This window comes from Trichosurus vulpecula, chromosome 3 (assembly GCF_011100635.1).
Source record: "Trichosurus vulpecula isolate mTriVul1 chromosome 3, mTriVul1.pri, whole genome shotgun sequence".
In the NCBI taxonomy this organism is placed as follows: domain Eukaryota; kingdom Metazoa; phylum Chordata; class Mammalia; order Diprotodontia; family Phalangeridae; genus Trichosurus; species Trichosurus vulpecula.
The window spans coordinates 101,729,609-101,747,106 of NC_050575.1; the positions used below are offsets into that span (position 1 = coordinate 101,729,609).

The 17,498-nt window shown below is 47.0% G+C and overlaps 1 protein-coding gene across 1 annotated transcript in view; it reads right to left on the bottom strand.

The window, feature by feature from the left end:
* Positions 1-1,249: 1,249 nt before the first annotated feature.
* Positions 1,250-17,498, bottom strand: part of LOC118844260 (fer-1-like protein 4) — a 29,518-nt gene continuing 13,269 nt past the window's right edge. The window contains exons 25-45 of the mRNA XM_036752114.1: positions 15,710-15,844; positions 15,288-15,461; positions 14,265-14,381; positions 13,790-13,951; positions 13,208-13,379; positions 6,856-6,926; positions 6,184-6,315; positions 6,035-6,077; positions 5,855-5,955; positions 5,518-5,655; positions 5,292-5,402; positions 5,010-5,137; positions 4,661-4,831; positions 4,151-4,305; positions 3,902-4,062; positions 3,690-3,775; positions 2,709-2,807; positions 2,315-2,556; positions 1,786-2,069; positions 1,567-1,667; positions 1,250-1,436 (exon numbers count right to left, since the gene is read on the bottom strand). Coding sequence (XP_036608009.1) covers positions 1,250-1,436; positions 1,567-1,667; positions 1,786-2,069; positions 2,315-2,556; positions 2,709-2,807; positions 3,690-3,775; positions 3,902-4,062; positions 4,151-4,305; positions 4,661-4,831; positions 5,010-5,137; positions 5,292-5,402; positions 5,518-5,655; positions 5,855-5,955; positions 6,035-6,077; positions 6,184-6,315; positions 6,856-6,926; positions 13,208-13,379; positions 13,790-13,951; positions 14,265-14,381; positions 15,288-15,461; positions 15,710-15,844 — 2,970 coding nt within the window. The remainder of the gene's footprint in view (positions 1,437-1,566; positions 1,668-1,785; positions 2,070-2,314; positions 2,557-2,708; positions 2,808-3,689; positions 3,776-3,901; positions 4,063-4,150; positions 4,306-4,660; positions 4,832-5,009; positions 5,138-5,291; positions 5,403-5,517; positions 5,656-5,854; positions 5,956-6,034; positions 6,078-6,183; positions 6,316-6,855; positions 6,927-13,207; positions 13,380-13,789; positions 13,952-14,264; positions 14,382-15,287; positions 15,462-15,709; positions 15,845-17,498) is intronic.

Consider the following 17,498-nt stretch of genomic DNA (forward strand, 5'->3'; position numbering starts at 1 on the left):
TTTCTGTTGTCTTGTGAATTATTTTTTCCTCTATTTCTTTTCCTTTTGTGTAGCTAAAAAAGAATTGCCTGCACAATCTCCCCTTTTTAGTTACCTGGAATGAGGGTGGATACTGGCCGGTGAGATGTCAAACGTGGCTCTTCCCACCCTCCAACACACATTTCAGGATATATGTGTAACCTGGAACATCCCTCCCCATTTCCTCCCCCAAATGCCTTCTGGGCCCAAGATTAAAAGGATCCTCTTTAGTTTCCAGAGTATGTGTTCTCACTATGTTAGTATCTAATCTCTACTTTAGCTTCGACCTTCCCTCTGCAGGAGAACCAAATCTACACAAGCTGAATTCCATACGTACCTCTTCTCCCCCTCAGACAAGGAACAATGGTGGGGGCTTTGCCTGCCTGTGGGGATGGTCTAGGGGCTTCTCTCACAGCTCCCTAGAATTCAGCCTAGTGCTCCCTGCTGCCCAGTCTCTTCAAAGTCCTCCAGTGGGGTACCCTGAAGGGAAGTGAAAGGGACCTTCCCAAGACATGGACTTGAGAGTTGGCTACACCTGGCGCTCCCTTAGTGTCTTTTTTTTTTTTCATTTTTTTGTTTTTGGAGTGGGGAAGGCAGGGTGATTGGGCTTAAGTGACTTGCCCAAGGTCACACAGCTAGCACATGTGTCAAGTGTCTGAGGCCAGATTTGAAATCAGGTCTTCCTGACTTCAGGGCTGGTTCTCTGCTCACTGTGCCACCTAGCTGCCCCCTACTCCCTTAGTGTCTACAGGCCTCTCCTCTGTCAAGTCTGTCCCAGGTGCTCTGGACTCTGATAACTAAGAGAAAGTAAGGCAAGATGGAATCTGAAGGACAGAAATGACCCATTCTGAGGGCCTGGAATCCTGAGCCTGGCAGCTGAAAGACTGGGCTAGCATGGCTTTACAAGATTCTGCCTCAGTCCTCCCTTGGCATACTCACTAGAATTTTTTGGAGGGACTTCAGAGCATCCTCTTGGTTCTCTGAGATCCTCTTCTCTCTAAAGCTGAGCCCACAAATGCCTCATTTGGTGACTGATTGTAAGTAAAGCTATTTGCGGAAACATTTCCTATGCATTTTCTATTGCAGTACAAAAATTTAAAGTGTCCTCTACGATCCATGAGATTTAATAAGTTTTATTCTATAATTGTTGAATGTTGTCCTTGTGAGGACTCTGGCAGCATGATTTTTTCCTCAGGTTTAAAAAATAAATTTTGAAGGATGTGGCTGGAGATCAGTGGAGGGGGCGGAAGATGACCCTGCTAATCTGACCAGGAATGGTATAGAAGACTAGGAGGAGGAAAATGGTGAGCAGGGCCAGAAGCAGCAGCAGCACCAGGATATGCCAGTATCGGCGCCATATGAAGAACACAAAGGTTTTCAGTGGATTCACAAACCAGTTGAAGGAGGTTTTAGGGCGACTGGGGAGAGAGAATGGCAGTATGAGCTGAGGCCTTGGTCCACCTCCAGATTGCCCCCAGTATCTGTCTTCCTTCCAGCGTTTCCACCAAATTGCAGAACCCAAACTTTTCCCAGCCTAACCATACTCACTTGGGCTTCTCTAGGGCCTCGGGCTCCTTCCTCCCCTTTCCCACAGGATGTTTCTCAGCCTCCTCCACAGTCAGCAGTTCGAACTCAGCTTCCACCTTCCCCTAGGTGGCATAGGGTAGAAAGAGGATGAATGACCTCCTGCAGGGACCACTTCCCATCCCCCATCCTCTGCCCTCTCTGCCCATTCCCCCCCACCCCCAGCCACCACCACCCACACACCGTCAGGATGTAGACATTTCCACTGGAGTCGGTGAACTCCACATCCTCCGGCTTGGCCTTCCTCCTCTTCTTCTTCCTCTTCTTCCCACTGCTCTCAGCCTCATGCTTCTCACGTTCCAGGTCCTCGGGCTCACGTAACTTCACAAATGGCCACCATCCACGCATACGCCGTGAGCGGAAGAGATTGCAGTGGGGGCTGCCCCCGTTGTGGGTCTGGCGAATGGTGCATAGGTTTGATTCTCGTGCGCCCCGAACCATATTTGGCAGTTGTAGCTCCAGGGACCCTGGGGATGGCAGCAAAGCTTGGGTCACAATCAGCTCAAAAGCTGGTAGGATCGAGGCCAAAGCTAACTGGTGGTTGTTCAGTCATGTCCGACTCTGAGATCCCAAGGACCCTGCTATTGATGAGGAAATAGAGCTCACTGGACATGAGGCCAGATCCAAGGAGAGAAGAATCTAGGGTCACAGGATCAGGGGTTGGGGACGTGAGGTGTAGGGGAGACAAAGGGTCAAAAGTCAAGGCTGATACCCAGAAAGTCGTTGGCAGAGATGCGGTCGTAATCCCAGACCTGCAGGACCAGCACTGCGGGCTGTCGGAACTCGGCCTCCTCCAGGGCAAAGGGGCTGGGTTTTCTTCTGATGCTCACCTCCTGCTCGGTGGGCAGGTAGTCAAAACGGAACACGAATCGCCAATTAAAGTTCCCCTCCCCCGTCAGCGAGTTGAAGTGGACATCCGTCTCCTGCTTGTCAGATTCCAAGCCCTTCACCCAGCTGGGGCATGGAGAAGGCATGAAGAGGTAACATTTTCAGAGTCCCCAGGGCCTCAAAGCACTGTCTGAGCCCGCATGACTTCCCCCAGCCCACTCTGGCCCTGGGCTCCGGCTGCCCCCACCCTTAGCCTGCACTGCCTTGGTGTCTCCTACCTCTTCACGTAGATGTCGCTGGACATTTCCCCAGTGAGGGGATTCACATCGTCCAGGACCACATCCTCAGTATTCCAGATGATAACTCGGAGCTCGTAGCTGTGTGTGAGGGAAGAGGGTTGAAGGAAGCATCCCTTCCACGAGATTAAGGGGTCATCTTTAATCTCACAGAAGCTTTGTTGTTGGTGCTCTGCCCTCCACCCCCTCTGTTTTACATCTCCAGCTCCCCAAACCCTCTGCACTCTGTCTCCAGATGAACCTAGTTTAGGTGACTGAGGCCTAGGGATTTCTGGGTGCCTGGATACGGGCACTGATAGAAAGCCACTTTGGTCAAGATCTGACCTGGTCTTGTCCCCAGCTCCCTCCACCTTATTACTCTCCCCAGTAAAAAGGAGAGTTTGGGGCTTATGGAGTCATCTAGAATTCCACCTGCCCAGGAGGCGTTACATCATAGTTACAGGTCAATAGCTACTTCATTTCTCCTTCAGTCTCTCTGTCTGTTTTCCCACCTATCTCTCTATCTCTAAGAGCTTCATAAGGTCTGGGATCCCATCTTCTCTAAATTCTGTTTTCCCTCTAATGCCTTACTAAGTGATAAGTTTGTTAAATTTTTTCGCTGCTTATATGTGTGCCTCTATTTCTGTCTCTTCTCTCTGTTGCTGTTTATGTCAGACGGGGATCATAGGATCATAGAGCTAGAGCTGGAAAGGACCTCAGAGACCACCAAAACCAACCCCCTTATTTTCCAGATAGGAATACTGAGGCACAGAGAGGTTTTTGTCCAGGAATACTTTGTCTATGGATAGCGTATATCAGGGAAGATTCAAATCTAACTCCAAAGCCTTGTGACAGATGGGGAAGTCAGACACTGGAGAGCCAAATTGTAGAGAAGAAGTGAGGAAAGGGCCAAAGGACAGAAACCTTCAAACCCTCATTTTCATACAGTGTTGCGGGTCTGGGTGCTAAGGTTCTTTCCTTTACCTGATAGGTTGTCGTGGCTTGATGTCCACAGGGGGCGGGGCTGGCACCTCATTGGGAAAAATGTCCACCCACATGTGCAAGAAACCCTAGGGTGGGGTCACAAGTCAGAGTTGAGCTCCCCCGACTCTTCTCCCACCCAGCTGGTCCCTGCAGCATGAAAAGACAAGTCATACTTTATGTACCAAGCAGCACGGGAAGGGGAAGCTTCTCACCTGCAGCAGACCTGGACTGCTGGGGTGGTATAGGGGCCGGGTCTCCACATGTTCAGGCACCAGTGAACAGCCATGTTGGGGCATCTCCCTCCATCGTAGCAACACGGACAGGGCTTGCTCCTCCTCACAAGCTTTGGTGCTGGCCTCTTGGTCCCTCCCACCTGGCCCATGATGGAATAGGGATAAAATAGGCCACACAGGCGGGCTTCTGCCACCTCCCTCTCCAGTCCAGGTGTGTGTGTATGTTACCTGCAGAGGTGACCCCCAGGGGTATCTGGAAGAGTTTTCTGCCCACTTTGACCTCCCCAGGGCGGTACTCAGGGGCAGGGAGGCCACTGCGTTGACACAGGCTGGCCAGCACCTGAGAAGGTTTGACGGCATCCCGCCATGCATTGTAGCCTTCCCTGTAGACACAGGATACAGACATGAAAGGCAGAGGTGTACTTTAACCTGGGAAAATGCAATGTAGACATGTGACTTGACAAGGACCTTAATATGGCCACATGCATGACCGATCGGGACGTGCCACATGGACACATTTAACTGAGATACAGTGTAGACTAGCATCTTTAAGACCACGGCAAAGAACACCAGTCAGAAAAGGCCACGGCACATCGAAGGACTGCAGGACACCCAGGAAGAGGCAGCCCGACCTAGGCTACTTAACACAAGCCTGAAAGGTCCGAGATTCACGTCCCCTGCCCCATACACCAGCCCCTGTGCCACCATCTAGAGCCCCCACTACACCCCTGCACTTACGTGTCATACCGGGAAGCAAGCCCACAATTAGCCCGGTGGTGGCTGTAAAACCGATTCTCCAGGTCAATCCGGGTCTCTCCAATGAGGTCGTCAGAGCCCACAAGGTCATGGTCAAACACAGCCACCGTAAGCTCAGTCTCAGCAGGGAGGGAGATATTTAGCTCCAGGACCCTGGGCAAGTGGGGAGGACAAGGAATGCCTGAGACATACTAAGTATCCTGCCTGAGTTCTGGGGCCTCCGCCTGTTGGGATGTTCCCTTCCCAGCATGGCCAGAAGACTGGCTACATGGATGCATTCACAACTGGGCCCAGCCCCATCAGATCCTTGGCAGTCTGCCACCTCACTCACTCTCCAAAGATGGGGTTCAGCTGCTTGGGGATATAGCGTTCCTTGGTGTCTTTGCGCTCCCGGCCTGCACTCACCACCACATATGGGTCTGCTTTGCCATTGGAGTCTGCCGGGGCCAGACTGGTGGCCTAAAGGGTGGGGGTGGGGTGAAGTTAGGGGACCAGGAATAACAGGTTCAAGTCAGGAATGGAGGGAGGATTGCAACCAGGGACAGGTTGGGGGTCAGGGGTTTATGTAAGAGAGGTTTATGGAGGAACAGAAGGGTCCCTAAAGAAAGCTCACCTTTACAACATACACACGAACAAGCAGCTTTATGGGACGGTTCTGGGGTATCCCGTGTGAAATTCGGGGCTCAGAGAGTGACTTTGACTCAGGGTAAATGAGGAAGGAGCCCTGGGTAGAATAAAGAATCCTATCACTAACACATGGACAAAAGAGTCTCTCCCTCCCTCTCCCTTTCTCTTCCCCTAGTCTTCCCTTCCCCTTCTCCCACACACAGCTCTGGCACCTTGAATTTGCCCATGGGATATCCAGGCCTGTCCTCATCTCCATCCCCATCACGACCCCCACGGCCTCGGTACAGGGGGAACACATGCAGCCAGTCCTCAAATTGGCCAAATTCATCCTCCAGTGGTGAATTGTAGATCTATGGGATTCCTATCTCAGCCCAGAGCCTCATCCAGTGCACCCAAGAGACCTATACAGACTAGTACAGGGGTAGGGAATCTGTGGCCACATGTGGCCTTGAGGCCCCAGGTTCCCCACCCCTGGCCTAGTCCCTTACAGAGTCCAGTCTAAGTACCCTAGCCCTGCCCCAAACCCAGTCCCACCGCAGCCCCTAGCACCTTCAGAGTGGCAATTGGTTTTCTCTGGGATACTGGGGCCTCAGCTTTAAACTTGGCCCCATCTTGAACATCCATGTCCCCAGAAAAGGGATTCAATACATCTGAGAAAGGTAGAAATAGTTGAGTCAGAGATGTCAAAGTTATAAGCCAATTGATGAGAGGTGCACAAGGATTCCTCACCTGAATATTCATTATCTTCATTGTCTTCCTCATCCATGGTCATCTGAAATCATGGTGGGAGATAAGTGACCCCTCTTAAATATCCTAGTTACCCTCTGGCTCCCACATGCCTTTCTCCCATCATATGCCCCTCCCTGTCCATATCCCACCTGGTCCCCAAGCTCCTGCAGGGAGGCATAGTATTTAGACCACCAGTCCAGCTCATCGAGCTCTGGCACATCTTCTTGGAGCTGTTGCCCTTTCTCCAAGAGGCTGCCCCGAGGCAGCTTCCTAAGGGGCTTCTGGGGGAGGAAGGTGTAATACAAGGAAAATTAGTAACCCCTAGCTACTGACAAGCCCCCCCAGAAAGAATGGACTCAGATATCTTTGGTATTTAGCAAACCCCCTGAGACTCCTTGGCTCCTTCCTGGAATGTCAATAGATAGGACCATCCCACTGAGAGATAACTTGACAGACCCTGCCTGGGAGATATCCCTGGGACTCTGTGACTCCACCAAGGAATGTAAATGAGATTATCCCACTAGTGCGATAACCTGACTGAATCTTTTGATCAGCCAGGACCTTTGTTCCTCTTCCCCCCTACTCTGTACCCCCATATCCTATATAAGCCAAGCCATCACCCCAACACATTTGCCATTAATTTGTGGTGCCATACCCCGATGGCCGCCGGCTAATAAATTCTCCACTTAAAACTTATACTCTGTGGTGTGTCTCGATCGCTTCTGGTACAACAAAGGGGAGTGAGTTCCTTCTGCCCAGTCCCCTCAATTTGGGACTGAGTCTTTTCTCTCCACCCCCACCCCCCACGGGTTCATTCTTACAGTCAGCAGCTCTTGAGAAGTCCCAGCTCCAAGGGGCTGCTGTACCAAAGGGGAATCCAGATACTTCCGCCCTGGGAGGGTGGGGTGGTGGGAAGGAGAGAAGGAAGATAACAAGGTCTTTGGTCAGGTTCCTGAGAGAAGGTGGTTTTCTCAAAGGTAAAGTGATTCTAATGTTGCCTAAGGGGTGAAGAGAGAACTTGGGTGCTATAATCTTCCATGTCCTGGCTCCGGATGGAGTCAAGATCAGAAGTTAGAAATGGGTTAATTTAGTACAAGGAGCAACACTGACTGCTAAACTCACAGCTTAAAAAAAAAAAAAAAGTGCTGGACTTGGAAGCAGGAGACCTATTCCCGATTCAGAGCAATACCACTACTGAGGGTATACCCAAGGAGAAGAAGGAAAAGACCCACAAACATATTTATGGCAGCTTTTTGTGGTGGCAGAGAATCGAAAACTGAGAGGACGTTCATCAAACGGGGAATGACTGAAAGATTTACGTACATGAATATGACAGAACACCATTGTGCTGTAAGAAAGGATGAAGGGGACGGTTTTAGAAAAACCTGGGAAGAGGTAGCTAGGTGGCGCAGGGGCTAACAGCACTGACTCCGGGATCCAGAGGACCTGAGTTTAAATCCAACTTCAGACACTTACTACTTGTGTGATCCTGGGCAAGTCACTTAACCCGGATTGCCTCCCCGCTAAAAGAAAAGCCTGGGAAGACTTCTATGAACTGTTACAGACTAAAGTGAACAGAACCAGGGGAGTAATCTACACAGTAATCCTAAAATTACAAAGATAATCAACTTTGAAAGATTTTATAGCTGAGCAAGATAAGTTCCAAAGGACTCATGATAAAAAACAAAATCTGCTTCCAGACAGATGATGGGCTCACAATGCCAACTGAAGCATTTTTTTCTTTTTCTTTCTTTTTTTTAGTTCATTTTTTTTCACAACATAGTTAATGTGGAAATATGTTTTGCATGACTTCATATGTATAATAGGTATCATATTTCTTGCCTTCTTAATAGGTGTGTGGGAAGGAATAAAAGGAGGCAGAGAATTTGGAACTGAAAATAAAAATTTTAAATGAAATTTAAAAAGACTTGGTAACTCTGATTAGTCAAGATAATGACTAACCACAGTTCCAAAGGATTCATGATGCTATCCACCTCCAGATAGAAAACTGATGGCCTCGGAGTGCAGATTGAAGCATATTTTCCCCCTTTTCTTTTTCTTTTCTTTTTCTTTTTTTTTTTTTTTGGAACATGGCTAATGCAGAAATGTGTTTTGCATGACTGTACTTATTTGTAATTGTTTTGGTTTTCTTGACATTGAGTGAGGGAGAGGGGAGGGCAAAGAATAAAGTTTGGAACTAAAAGTGTGCTTTAAAAAAAAACAACTAAAATCTGGCTTGCAAAAAAAAAAAATTCCAGTTAAGCCAAATATCAATGTGAACATAAGAAAATCACTTCCCTTACTGGGGCTGTTTTCTCACCTGTGAAATGGGGGAGTTGGGCTTGATGTTTCTTCCAGCTATGACATTCTATAACTTTGAGTAGAGACCCTGGAGATCCCAATGAATTTTTAAATAAAGGGTGAAGGTGCTATGGCCAGATCTGAAGAGTTTGCCTTGGGGAAGAAGGGATCAGAAGAGATACAACATGGCTGGTAATTGGATCTCTGTATGAGACCCTCTTCCTGAGGACAGCAGTTTGGATTAGGGCCCAAAGACTATCTTCTATTTGTCTAAGGCAGCTGAACATGCTAGTTTCAGATGGTGAGAAAGGTATAATGCCTCTCACAGTGACTGAGAGACCTCAGCACAGCAGACAAGAATAGTAAAAAGCTAGAATTTACTGTAAGAGTTTGCCACAAAATACATTTTAATAATAAATAATAAATAAAATATATAACAATATATAAACATAATATAATATATAAAATATGTTAAAATAAATTAAATAAAATTTTTAAAGAGTGATAAAAGGGGGCTTGAGGATCTTGCTTCTAGAACTTATGGATGACATCTCAAAGATGGCACTAAGGCATTGAGCCTGGGTGACTGGGGAAATGACATTGCCTTTAACAGTAACAGGAAAGGGAAGATGAATTCTGTTTTAGACATGTTGAGTTTAAGATGCCTATGGGACATCCAGTTCCTGTCTAAAAAGTAATTGGAGGTGTGAGATTATAGCTCAAGAGAGAAAGTAAGATTGAATATATAGATCTGGGAATGATTTGCATAGAGCTGATGAGATCACCAGGTAAGATAGTACAGGGACTCAACCTGGGGCCTATGAACTTTAAAAGAAAATTTTTTTCTAATTATATGTCAACATAATTGGTTAGCTTTGTAGCATTATGCATTTTATTTTATGCAATTGAAATCATTATTCTGAAAAAGGGTCAATAGGCTTCAGGGGAAGGGCAAAGAGATAGAAGACTTGTAAAAAGGCAGAAGAGCCACTGCCTCAGAGGTAGAGGATAAAGAGAAAAAGTCCATTGTTAATCAAAAGGAATGCTCCTACATTTCACCCCAGGCCATCCAGGAAGACAGATCATTTCCAAGTTCCTCTAAACATTAACATTTCTATTGTTTAAGTAAATTGAAAAACACTAAAATTGAACTTTGAATCTTGATCTCTTAGTGGACCTTTGTCTTTGTTTCCTGATCACTATGAAAATGTAAATGTATATGACCAGAGCTAATTTTCAAAAGCAATACAAAACTCCGTACTTTTAGCATCTCTCTCTGTCTCTCCGTCTCCGTCTCTGTCTCTGTCTCTGTCTCTCTCTCTCTCTGTCTCTGTCTCTGTCTCTCTGTCTCTCTCTCTCTCTGTCTCTCTCTCTCTCTGCCAAAAGTTGAGCAGCTGATATATTTTTTACTTGCTTTAATGATAATTTCAGTCTCCAAAAAGGAGAGGGAGTCACAAAAGAGAACTTTAATTCTCTGCATGATCCTGACCAATAAAAGGAAGAATTCATTGCTAAAATAAAAAGGATGAAACTCTTGGGAGATAGTGATCATTACATCTTAGAATTCATCACCGGGAAGAAAAGGAAGGCATGGGATACCCCCCCATTTGGCGGAGGGTAGCTATCAAAGGGTAGGTTTCATGCTCTAAAGTTCTATGGGGAAGACAGCCCAGGAAGGACAGGAAGTACTCAAAAATAAAATTCTGAAGACCCAGACATGAATGATTCCGAGGAGGAAGAAAAGTCGTAGAAAGAGGCAGATAAAGCCACAGAGGGAACTCAGGGACTAATTTAGATTTGGAAAAGAACACCGATGAAAGAAAGAGCGGGTCACGGAGAATAAATTACAAAAGTTGGCGCAGTCCTGAGAAGGAGCTGACCGGGAAAGTAAAGGACAACAGGGAGTTTGCAAGAGGTGAAAAGACAGAAACTTTGAAAGGGAGGCCCTTCCTACATAAAAGAAACATTCCTCCCTCACTCACTCACTCACTCACTCACAGGTCTGAGGCTTAAAGGGCAGCTAGGTGGCGCCATCGTGCACAGAGCACAGGGCCTAGAGCCAGGAAGATTCATCTTTCTGATTCCAAATCTGGACTCAGATGCTTACTAGCTGGGTGACCCTGGGGAAGTCACTTCACCCTCTTTGCCTCAGTTTCCTCATTTGTAAAATGAGCTGGAGAGGGAAAAGGCAAACCAAATCCTTGCCAAGAAAACCTCAAATGGGGTCACAGAGTTAGACACAAATGACCAAGAGGCTTGCGTAGCTCCATTCCTGGCGAAGAGAGAGTAAAGACAACAAACATGCCTCTATTCATCTTCATGAGACCCCAAAAGCAGTCTGGGAAGTGTAACTGATGGACCTGGGACAGATCCTCCTAAGCCAAGGTGGAATACCTTACAGAGAAAACTAGCTTTGGGACGGTTAAGTGGGAAAGGATAGACCTCTCCTGCAGAGGTGATATATTTTGGAGCTAAGGTTCCAGGGGAGGCAGAGAAGAGAGGCTTCTGCCAGTCCTAGGCTAAGGGTCGCTGCCCTGGCTGAAAACCACTCATCTCAAATTTTGTTTCTTTTTTGCTCTATGAAGGAACATGATTTTTGGCTCAAATGAAAGAATAGAACAAAGATAATTAATAGGGAATTTAAGGTCCAGTAAACAGAGAAAATGAATTCTCAGGGATGGTGAACGTGAAGAATTCAAAGAGATAGGGGAAGACATACGAAGTGATGAAGAATAAAGAAAGCATAACCACACAGTGACTATAGAAAAGAGGACAAGTTTAAAAGATAACAAAACTCAATGTTGGTACCAACTTATTAAAGTGGTGCAGTGGATAGAGTGTGGGCCTGAAGTCAGGAAGACTTTAGTTCAAATCTGGCATCAGACACTTACTAGCTGTGTGACCCTGGGCAAGTCACTCAACCCTGTTTACTTCAGTTCCTCATCTGTAAAGTGAGTTGGAGAAGAAAATGGCAAACCACTCCAGTATCTGCCAAGCAAACCCCAAATGGGGTTACAGTAAGTCAGACAACTGAAGAATGACTGAATAGCATACCCTTCACAAATGGTAAATTAAATCATACATTTCCTTTTATTAAGGGGATCTGTTCTGTGAAGTTTGGATTTAGTCAAAGGACTGCACTTGAGGATCTAGAGGAACATGTGTGGCCTGGCCCCTGGCCTATACTATCTGTCACAATCACTTTTTTTCATGTTGTTTTGATTTTTTTTTGTTTAACATCCCCAGGATATCCTCAAGATAAAGGATTAAATTAGTCCTCCTTGGCCTAAAGGCAGAAACAGTTGCTGGAAGCCGCAAAGAAGTCAACCCCACCTTGTTGTAAGGAAAGAAAAATTGATCTGAGCTATCCAGAGACAGAATGGGCTGCCTTAGGAGTGAATGAGTTTTCTGTAATGTGGGAAAGAAAGATAGGACCCAAATTATTTTGCAACATCTGGATGGACTAATAATGTGGAAATCCCTCCACTGAATGGTAGCCTAATATCAGAAATTCCCAACCCTTATGCAAGGACACGGTTGAAGCAGTGGAAGGGGATAGTTTTATGTTGTAACAAATGCTTGCTGTCCTCAGATAAGAAGCTTCATCTAAAAGGACTGCTTTCATGATTGTAAAAGTATTTAGTCTCTTCTCTTTGTCTTCTGACCTTGAATTTGTTCTGACTCCGATAATAAATCCAGCCAATTGCATTCCAAATCTCCTCCTTTTCTCTCTTGACTGATCCTCCTCTTTCCCTCTCCCTTTTCTCTTCTCTCCTAAGGTGCTTCAGAATGCTGCTGATTGACTGTGTACTCTAAATGAGTTGATGAGTCATAAACTACAAATCTGTACTCCAGGAATATGAATTTCTTTTGCATGCTAATAAATCCCTTTACTTTCGATTTGGCCTCCTATCTTTAACCCACAGTCGAGGAGTAGGGTGGGATTTGGAAGGCGGGGTTTCTCCAAGTAGATAGAGTACCAAGCCTGGAGTCCAGAAGACTGCTATTTCTGAGTTCAAATCTGGTCTCAAACACTTACTAGCCATGTGACCCTGGCCAAGTCAAGTCACCCTGTTTGCCTAGGTTTCCTCAGCTGTAAAATGAGCTGGAGGAGGAAATGGCAAACTACTCTAGTATCTTTGCCAAGAAAAACCCAAATGGGATCACAAAAAGTCAGATCCAACTGAGATGACTGAGCGACAACAACATTGGATCTCCACTGACAGGATGGTCTCTTCCCAAGGGGTGAGAGAATTCCCCAAACATTTGAGGGGTCTTTAAGTGGAAGTTGAATGGCCACTTGTTGGAAATGTTGTAGATACAGATACAGGCTGGCTTAGATGGCTCTTCTAGGCTTCCAACTCTGAGCTTCTGTGATTCTCTACATTCTCTACAACTGCTTTTCATAGCAGTTAAAGAAAAGAGACCTTTAGTAGAAGCTTCCAGCTTTAAATCTGTGACACTATAATCCTGTAACCAGAAAGAAAGAAAAAGAAAGAAAGGAAGGAAGGAAGGAAAGAAGAAAAGAAGGAAGGAAAAGAAAGAAAGAAAGAAAGAAAGAAAGAAAGAAAGGAAGGAAGGAAGGAAGAAGAAAGAAAAAAGAAAGACAGAACCTGGGCCCTAGTGGTGGCCAGGTTGAAGAAAGGAAGAAAGGAGGAGGCTGAGCCTGGGAGGACATTGGGAAAAGTTCTTGAAGGAGTTAATCACCCCAGGGTCTGCAAGGTTTAGAAGGAGGAGCAGTAGGATAAGACCAGTGAAGCAAAGGTGGCAGCTCCAATCTTCCAGAGAAGGGCTAGAATTGGGCCCCAAATAGCAGCCAAGTCTGACTTGGCCAGTCTTGTCATGGGCTCTGTGAAGGTAAAGGTCACTCACCTTGGAGTCCCCTAACCCCCTCCTCCTCAGAGGGCTCTGTGGGCTCCTGGAGAGCAAACCGAAGGATGTGGGGGACGATGTGGGAGCCCACGAGAATGGTGCGGCCAAAGGCCCGGCGCTCGACCACAAGGATGCTGAGTGGGGGTTGCAGATAGGGCTGCTCTGGGAGTTCCTGGATGGAGTATGGAAGAGGGATGGAAAGTCACAAGGAATGTGAGGGGTCACTGGGACTCAGGGGATCCTTTTACTCTGCTCAGGACGTGTATTTGTGTAGTGAGTTTGGAGGTTGAGAGAAGGGATGAAAGAAAAAGAGGAAGATATTTCTGGTAACCTACCCAAGGAATGGGTTATGAATTCAGAGGGCCTGAGGGATTCTAAGTCAAGAAGAGAATGGATGGGCCAACTTTAAGTAGGTCCCCAACGGATTCTGAGGTTTTCTGAATCAGTGCCCCAAGACAGATCAAAGAGTATAAGCCCAATCAGACCACCTGTACCTCAGGGAATTTTCTAGGAGTGTTGGGAGTGAGAGATTTCAAGAACCCTGGAGAAAGGATACCTCCCACTCTCCCCATGACCTCTTACCACAGTCAGATGCTTGACCAGTTCTGTGAAGTTGGGGTTCTCTCGGTAACTAGCCAGAACTTCAGACTCCACACGTCGGCCCCCAATTTCCAGCACGACCTGTGGTTGTTCCACCACAAATAGGTGTACCCGGCCCAGCCCCCGAAGACCCCAGAACAGCACCTGTGTGTGCGCGCGCGTGTGTTTGTGTACATGTGTGTGTTTGTGTACGTGTGTGTGTATGTGTGTGTATGTGTGTGTGTGTGTGTGTGTGTGAGAGAGAGAGAGAGATAGGAGAGATAAAAAGTGTGGGGGGATGAGATGTGGTACCACAAAGAGGGAGAGAGGGCATGATTCTAAGGGAGCTATGGAAGGGGGAAACTGGTTAAAAAAAAGGGGTCAGCCAATGGGGTTTGGGGACATATGGAGAAGAACTCTGAGAAAGGAGCCCCGGGGCAGGAGGCAGGTGGAGCTGGGGTCATAGGGTCCCAGGTACCTCAATTCGGAACTCCTTCAGCAGGGGTCGCACCCCTGGGGGTAGATGGAGGCGTTCAGAAGTAGAGTCACGCAGAAATTCCAGATCCTGGGGCTCTACATCTTCTGGCACTGAGGGCTGAGGAAGAGGCAAAAGGCAAATGATAAATGGTAGGGATCGAGCAGGGAATCAGTTACTGGGGAATTGTATCCAGGGGGGACACAGTCAAAGCACAAGCTCTGGGGGTGGGAGTGAGGGATAGGTGTATGTGTGTGTCCCTGGAGCCATATTCTTGACACAAAAGCCCCTCTGCATTGGATTTCCCCTTGTTCTGCTCCTCTCTCATCTTCTTATGTAATACCATCTATAATAGTTACCTGATAAATTCCATGAGGACAGGAATCCTATCATACAATTTTTCTCTCCCTCTCTGTGAAGTATAGCGTATAGGATACAATGTGGAATAAAAACCCTAGGTTTTTCTTATTTGGTTGTGCTTCTAGAAAGTTTGGAATCACTGTGAAGGCTTCTGGGTAGATGAGGTGTTGTTAACATAGAGAACTATAGGAAACTGTGTTTCCCTAGGAAAAAAATGCTATCCTTGGGCAGGACAATGGAGAGCTCCTACTCACCTAGCTGCGTCGGAACGGTCCAGTCATGATTTGCTCACTGTCTCACTAACTCAACCTTTATGAATCTCCTTTGTTTCTCCCTCTCCCAGCATTGTTCTACCCTTCTCACCCAAACTTTCAACTCTGTACCATCCCAATATAGTTTTTGTCTTCTCCACCCAGTTGTAAGAGTATAAATTAGCCTACCCTCCCCAACTTGGCTGGAGAACAAAGCTGCCTTGGACAACCTGCTGGCCTGTCCATGGTCCTGGTCTCCCTTTGTGTATACTGGCAATAAGTATGTCTTGGCTCATCCAGGAAAATGCAGAGTACATTGGGAATTGTAAAGTTGTTTAATTGAGTCACGTGGGTCCCGTTGAAGAGTGGGGGAAGGGAGGGGAGATAAGCCTGTGTCTGAGGAGCCCCCTCTTACCTCGAGTCTGCTTCTGTAATCCAGCTCAATGAGCTCAAAGGTGGCAATGAGCTCCCCTGCAGCCTGAAGACCCTTGGTCAAGGGGAAGAATTGCAGCTCGGGGCCTCGGTAGGGCTCCTCCATCAACTTTACCTGAGGAGCCGCCAGAGCCCGGCCCAGGAACACAGGGGGACCCTAAGGGGAAAACAACCCAGGCTGGGAGGAGAGGGTGGGGGTCTGGTGAGGGAGGATAGGAGGTGGAAGGGACCGGGGCAAGGAAGGCAGGGGAAACCCCAGCCACAGAGCCAACAACAGGGATAGGGATGGTGGTGGCTGCAGCAGCGATTGGGTTGGGCTGGGCTGAAATTCTGAGGCCAAGTCCCAGAGAGACAAGTTTATAGGCGTGTACATACACACACACACACACACACACACACACTCACAAACTTGTTGTGATCAAAGACATTGATGGTGACCAGGGGTGGTTCAGCAGGAAGCTGTTCTCTCCGCCCATCTATAATCAGCTGCTCAAACACTAGGAGCTCATCCCACAGTGGGCTCAGCGTCTGCTCCAGGACCTGGTAGAGAGATCCAGAGGGTAGATAGAGAAGGGAGGGATAACAGATGGACCAAAGCACTACAGAAGAGGGTGGAAAGAACAGTCAGAGCCTCACCTGGACAGTGGACCTCTGTTTACTAACTCGGTGGCTTCAAATATGTTTTAAAAGCTATGGGGGAAATGATGCAGAATTATGATAACCTAGCTTGGCCCCAGAGAAGAGGAATGGAGAAATGAAAAGGTACCTTTCCTTCTGCTTCTTTGGGAAGTGGGGGACTGTGGGTGTGGAACACTACACACAGTGTCAGACTTTACTGATATGTGAGTCAGTTTTGCTGAACTGCTTCCCTCTCCCCCAACACACACACACACACACACACACACACACACACACACACACACACACACACACACACATCACACACACTTTTTATTCTACCTTCTATTTCCTCTGTATTTATCTTCCAAGTACAGGTCTATATATGTTAGAATGACAATGTAAGCTCTCCGAGGAGAGGGATTGCTTTTGTTTTTCTTTGTATTCTCAGAACTTAGCACAGTTGGTTTAATAAATGTTTGCTGGCTGACTGATTGAGAAGGAAAGACTGGAGTAGAACACTGGGAAATGCAGGTGATGTAAAAACAAAAGATTTTTTAAAAAAATTATCTTTAAAAACATTATGAGGAGGGGCAGCTAGGTGGCACAGCGAGTAGAGCACCAGCCCCGGAGTCAGGAGGACCCGAGTTCAAATCTGGCCTCAGACACTTGACACACTTACTAGCTGTGTGACCTTGGGCAAGTCACTTAACCCCAATTGCCCTGCCTTCCCCCCCTCCAAAGAAAAACATTATGAGGGGGAAAAGTCCTTTAAAAAAGAAGCCACTTAAGTCACAAGGAAACCAGCAGAGCACAGGGAGTGCTGAGAGTTCCTATCTCTCTAGGGCTTTAAGGTTGACAGTTATATCACAACAACCCTGTGGGATAATGCAATGAAGATAATGCAAGTATTAGTTCCCATTTTATGGTTAAGGAAACTTCAGACTTGGAGAAAGCATTGCCTGGCCAGCAGTCATACAACTAGGAAGGGTTAGGGCCCACGGACAAACCTAGTTTTTCTAATTCCAAGGCCAAAACTCTCCCCCTGCGTGATTTTCTGATCATAGAATCAAAAACATACAGTTGGAAGGGGACTCAGAGGCCCCCTCATTTTACAGATGACTGACTTGAAACCCAAAAAGGTTAAAGGGATTGCCCAAGGTCACATAGATCATGGTCTAAGGTTAAACTAAAGTTCAGTCCAAGGCAGTGGAAAGAACTTGGAAATGGTTTGAGACTGAGCTATCTGGAGAGTGAGCTCACTTCTCTCCTGGCTCTGATTCCAGCTCCCCACACTTTCCCACCTCCTCAGCAGCAGCGTTTTCACCTTAGAGGTGCCTCCACCCTGCAGCCTTCTCCTCTGGTTGGTGAGCCTCTGGTTCAGAGCCCCATCCAAGCTTTCAGAAGGAACCCGAGCCAGTGGTGCTCACGTCAGTCCTGGCCCTGCTCCTGACGCTTAGCATTTTTCCTCCTTGTCCTGTTCTTCTTTCTAGTCCTCTTTTTATGCATCTTCCCACGTTAGAAGGTAAGCTCCTTGAAGACACTGACTGTATATTTAGCCTATTCATATCCTCAC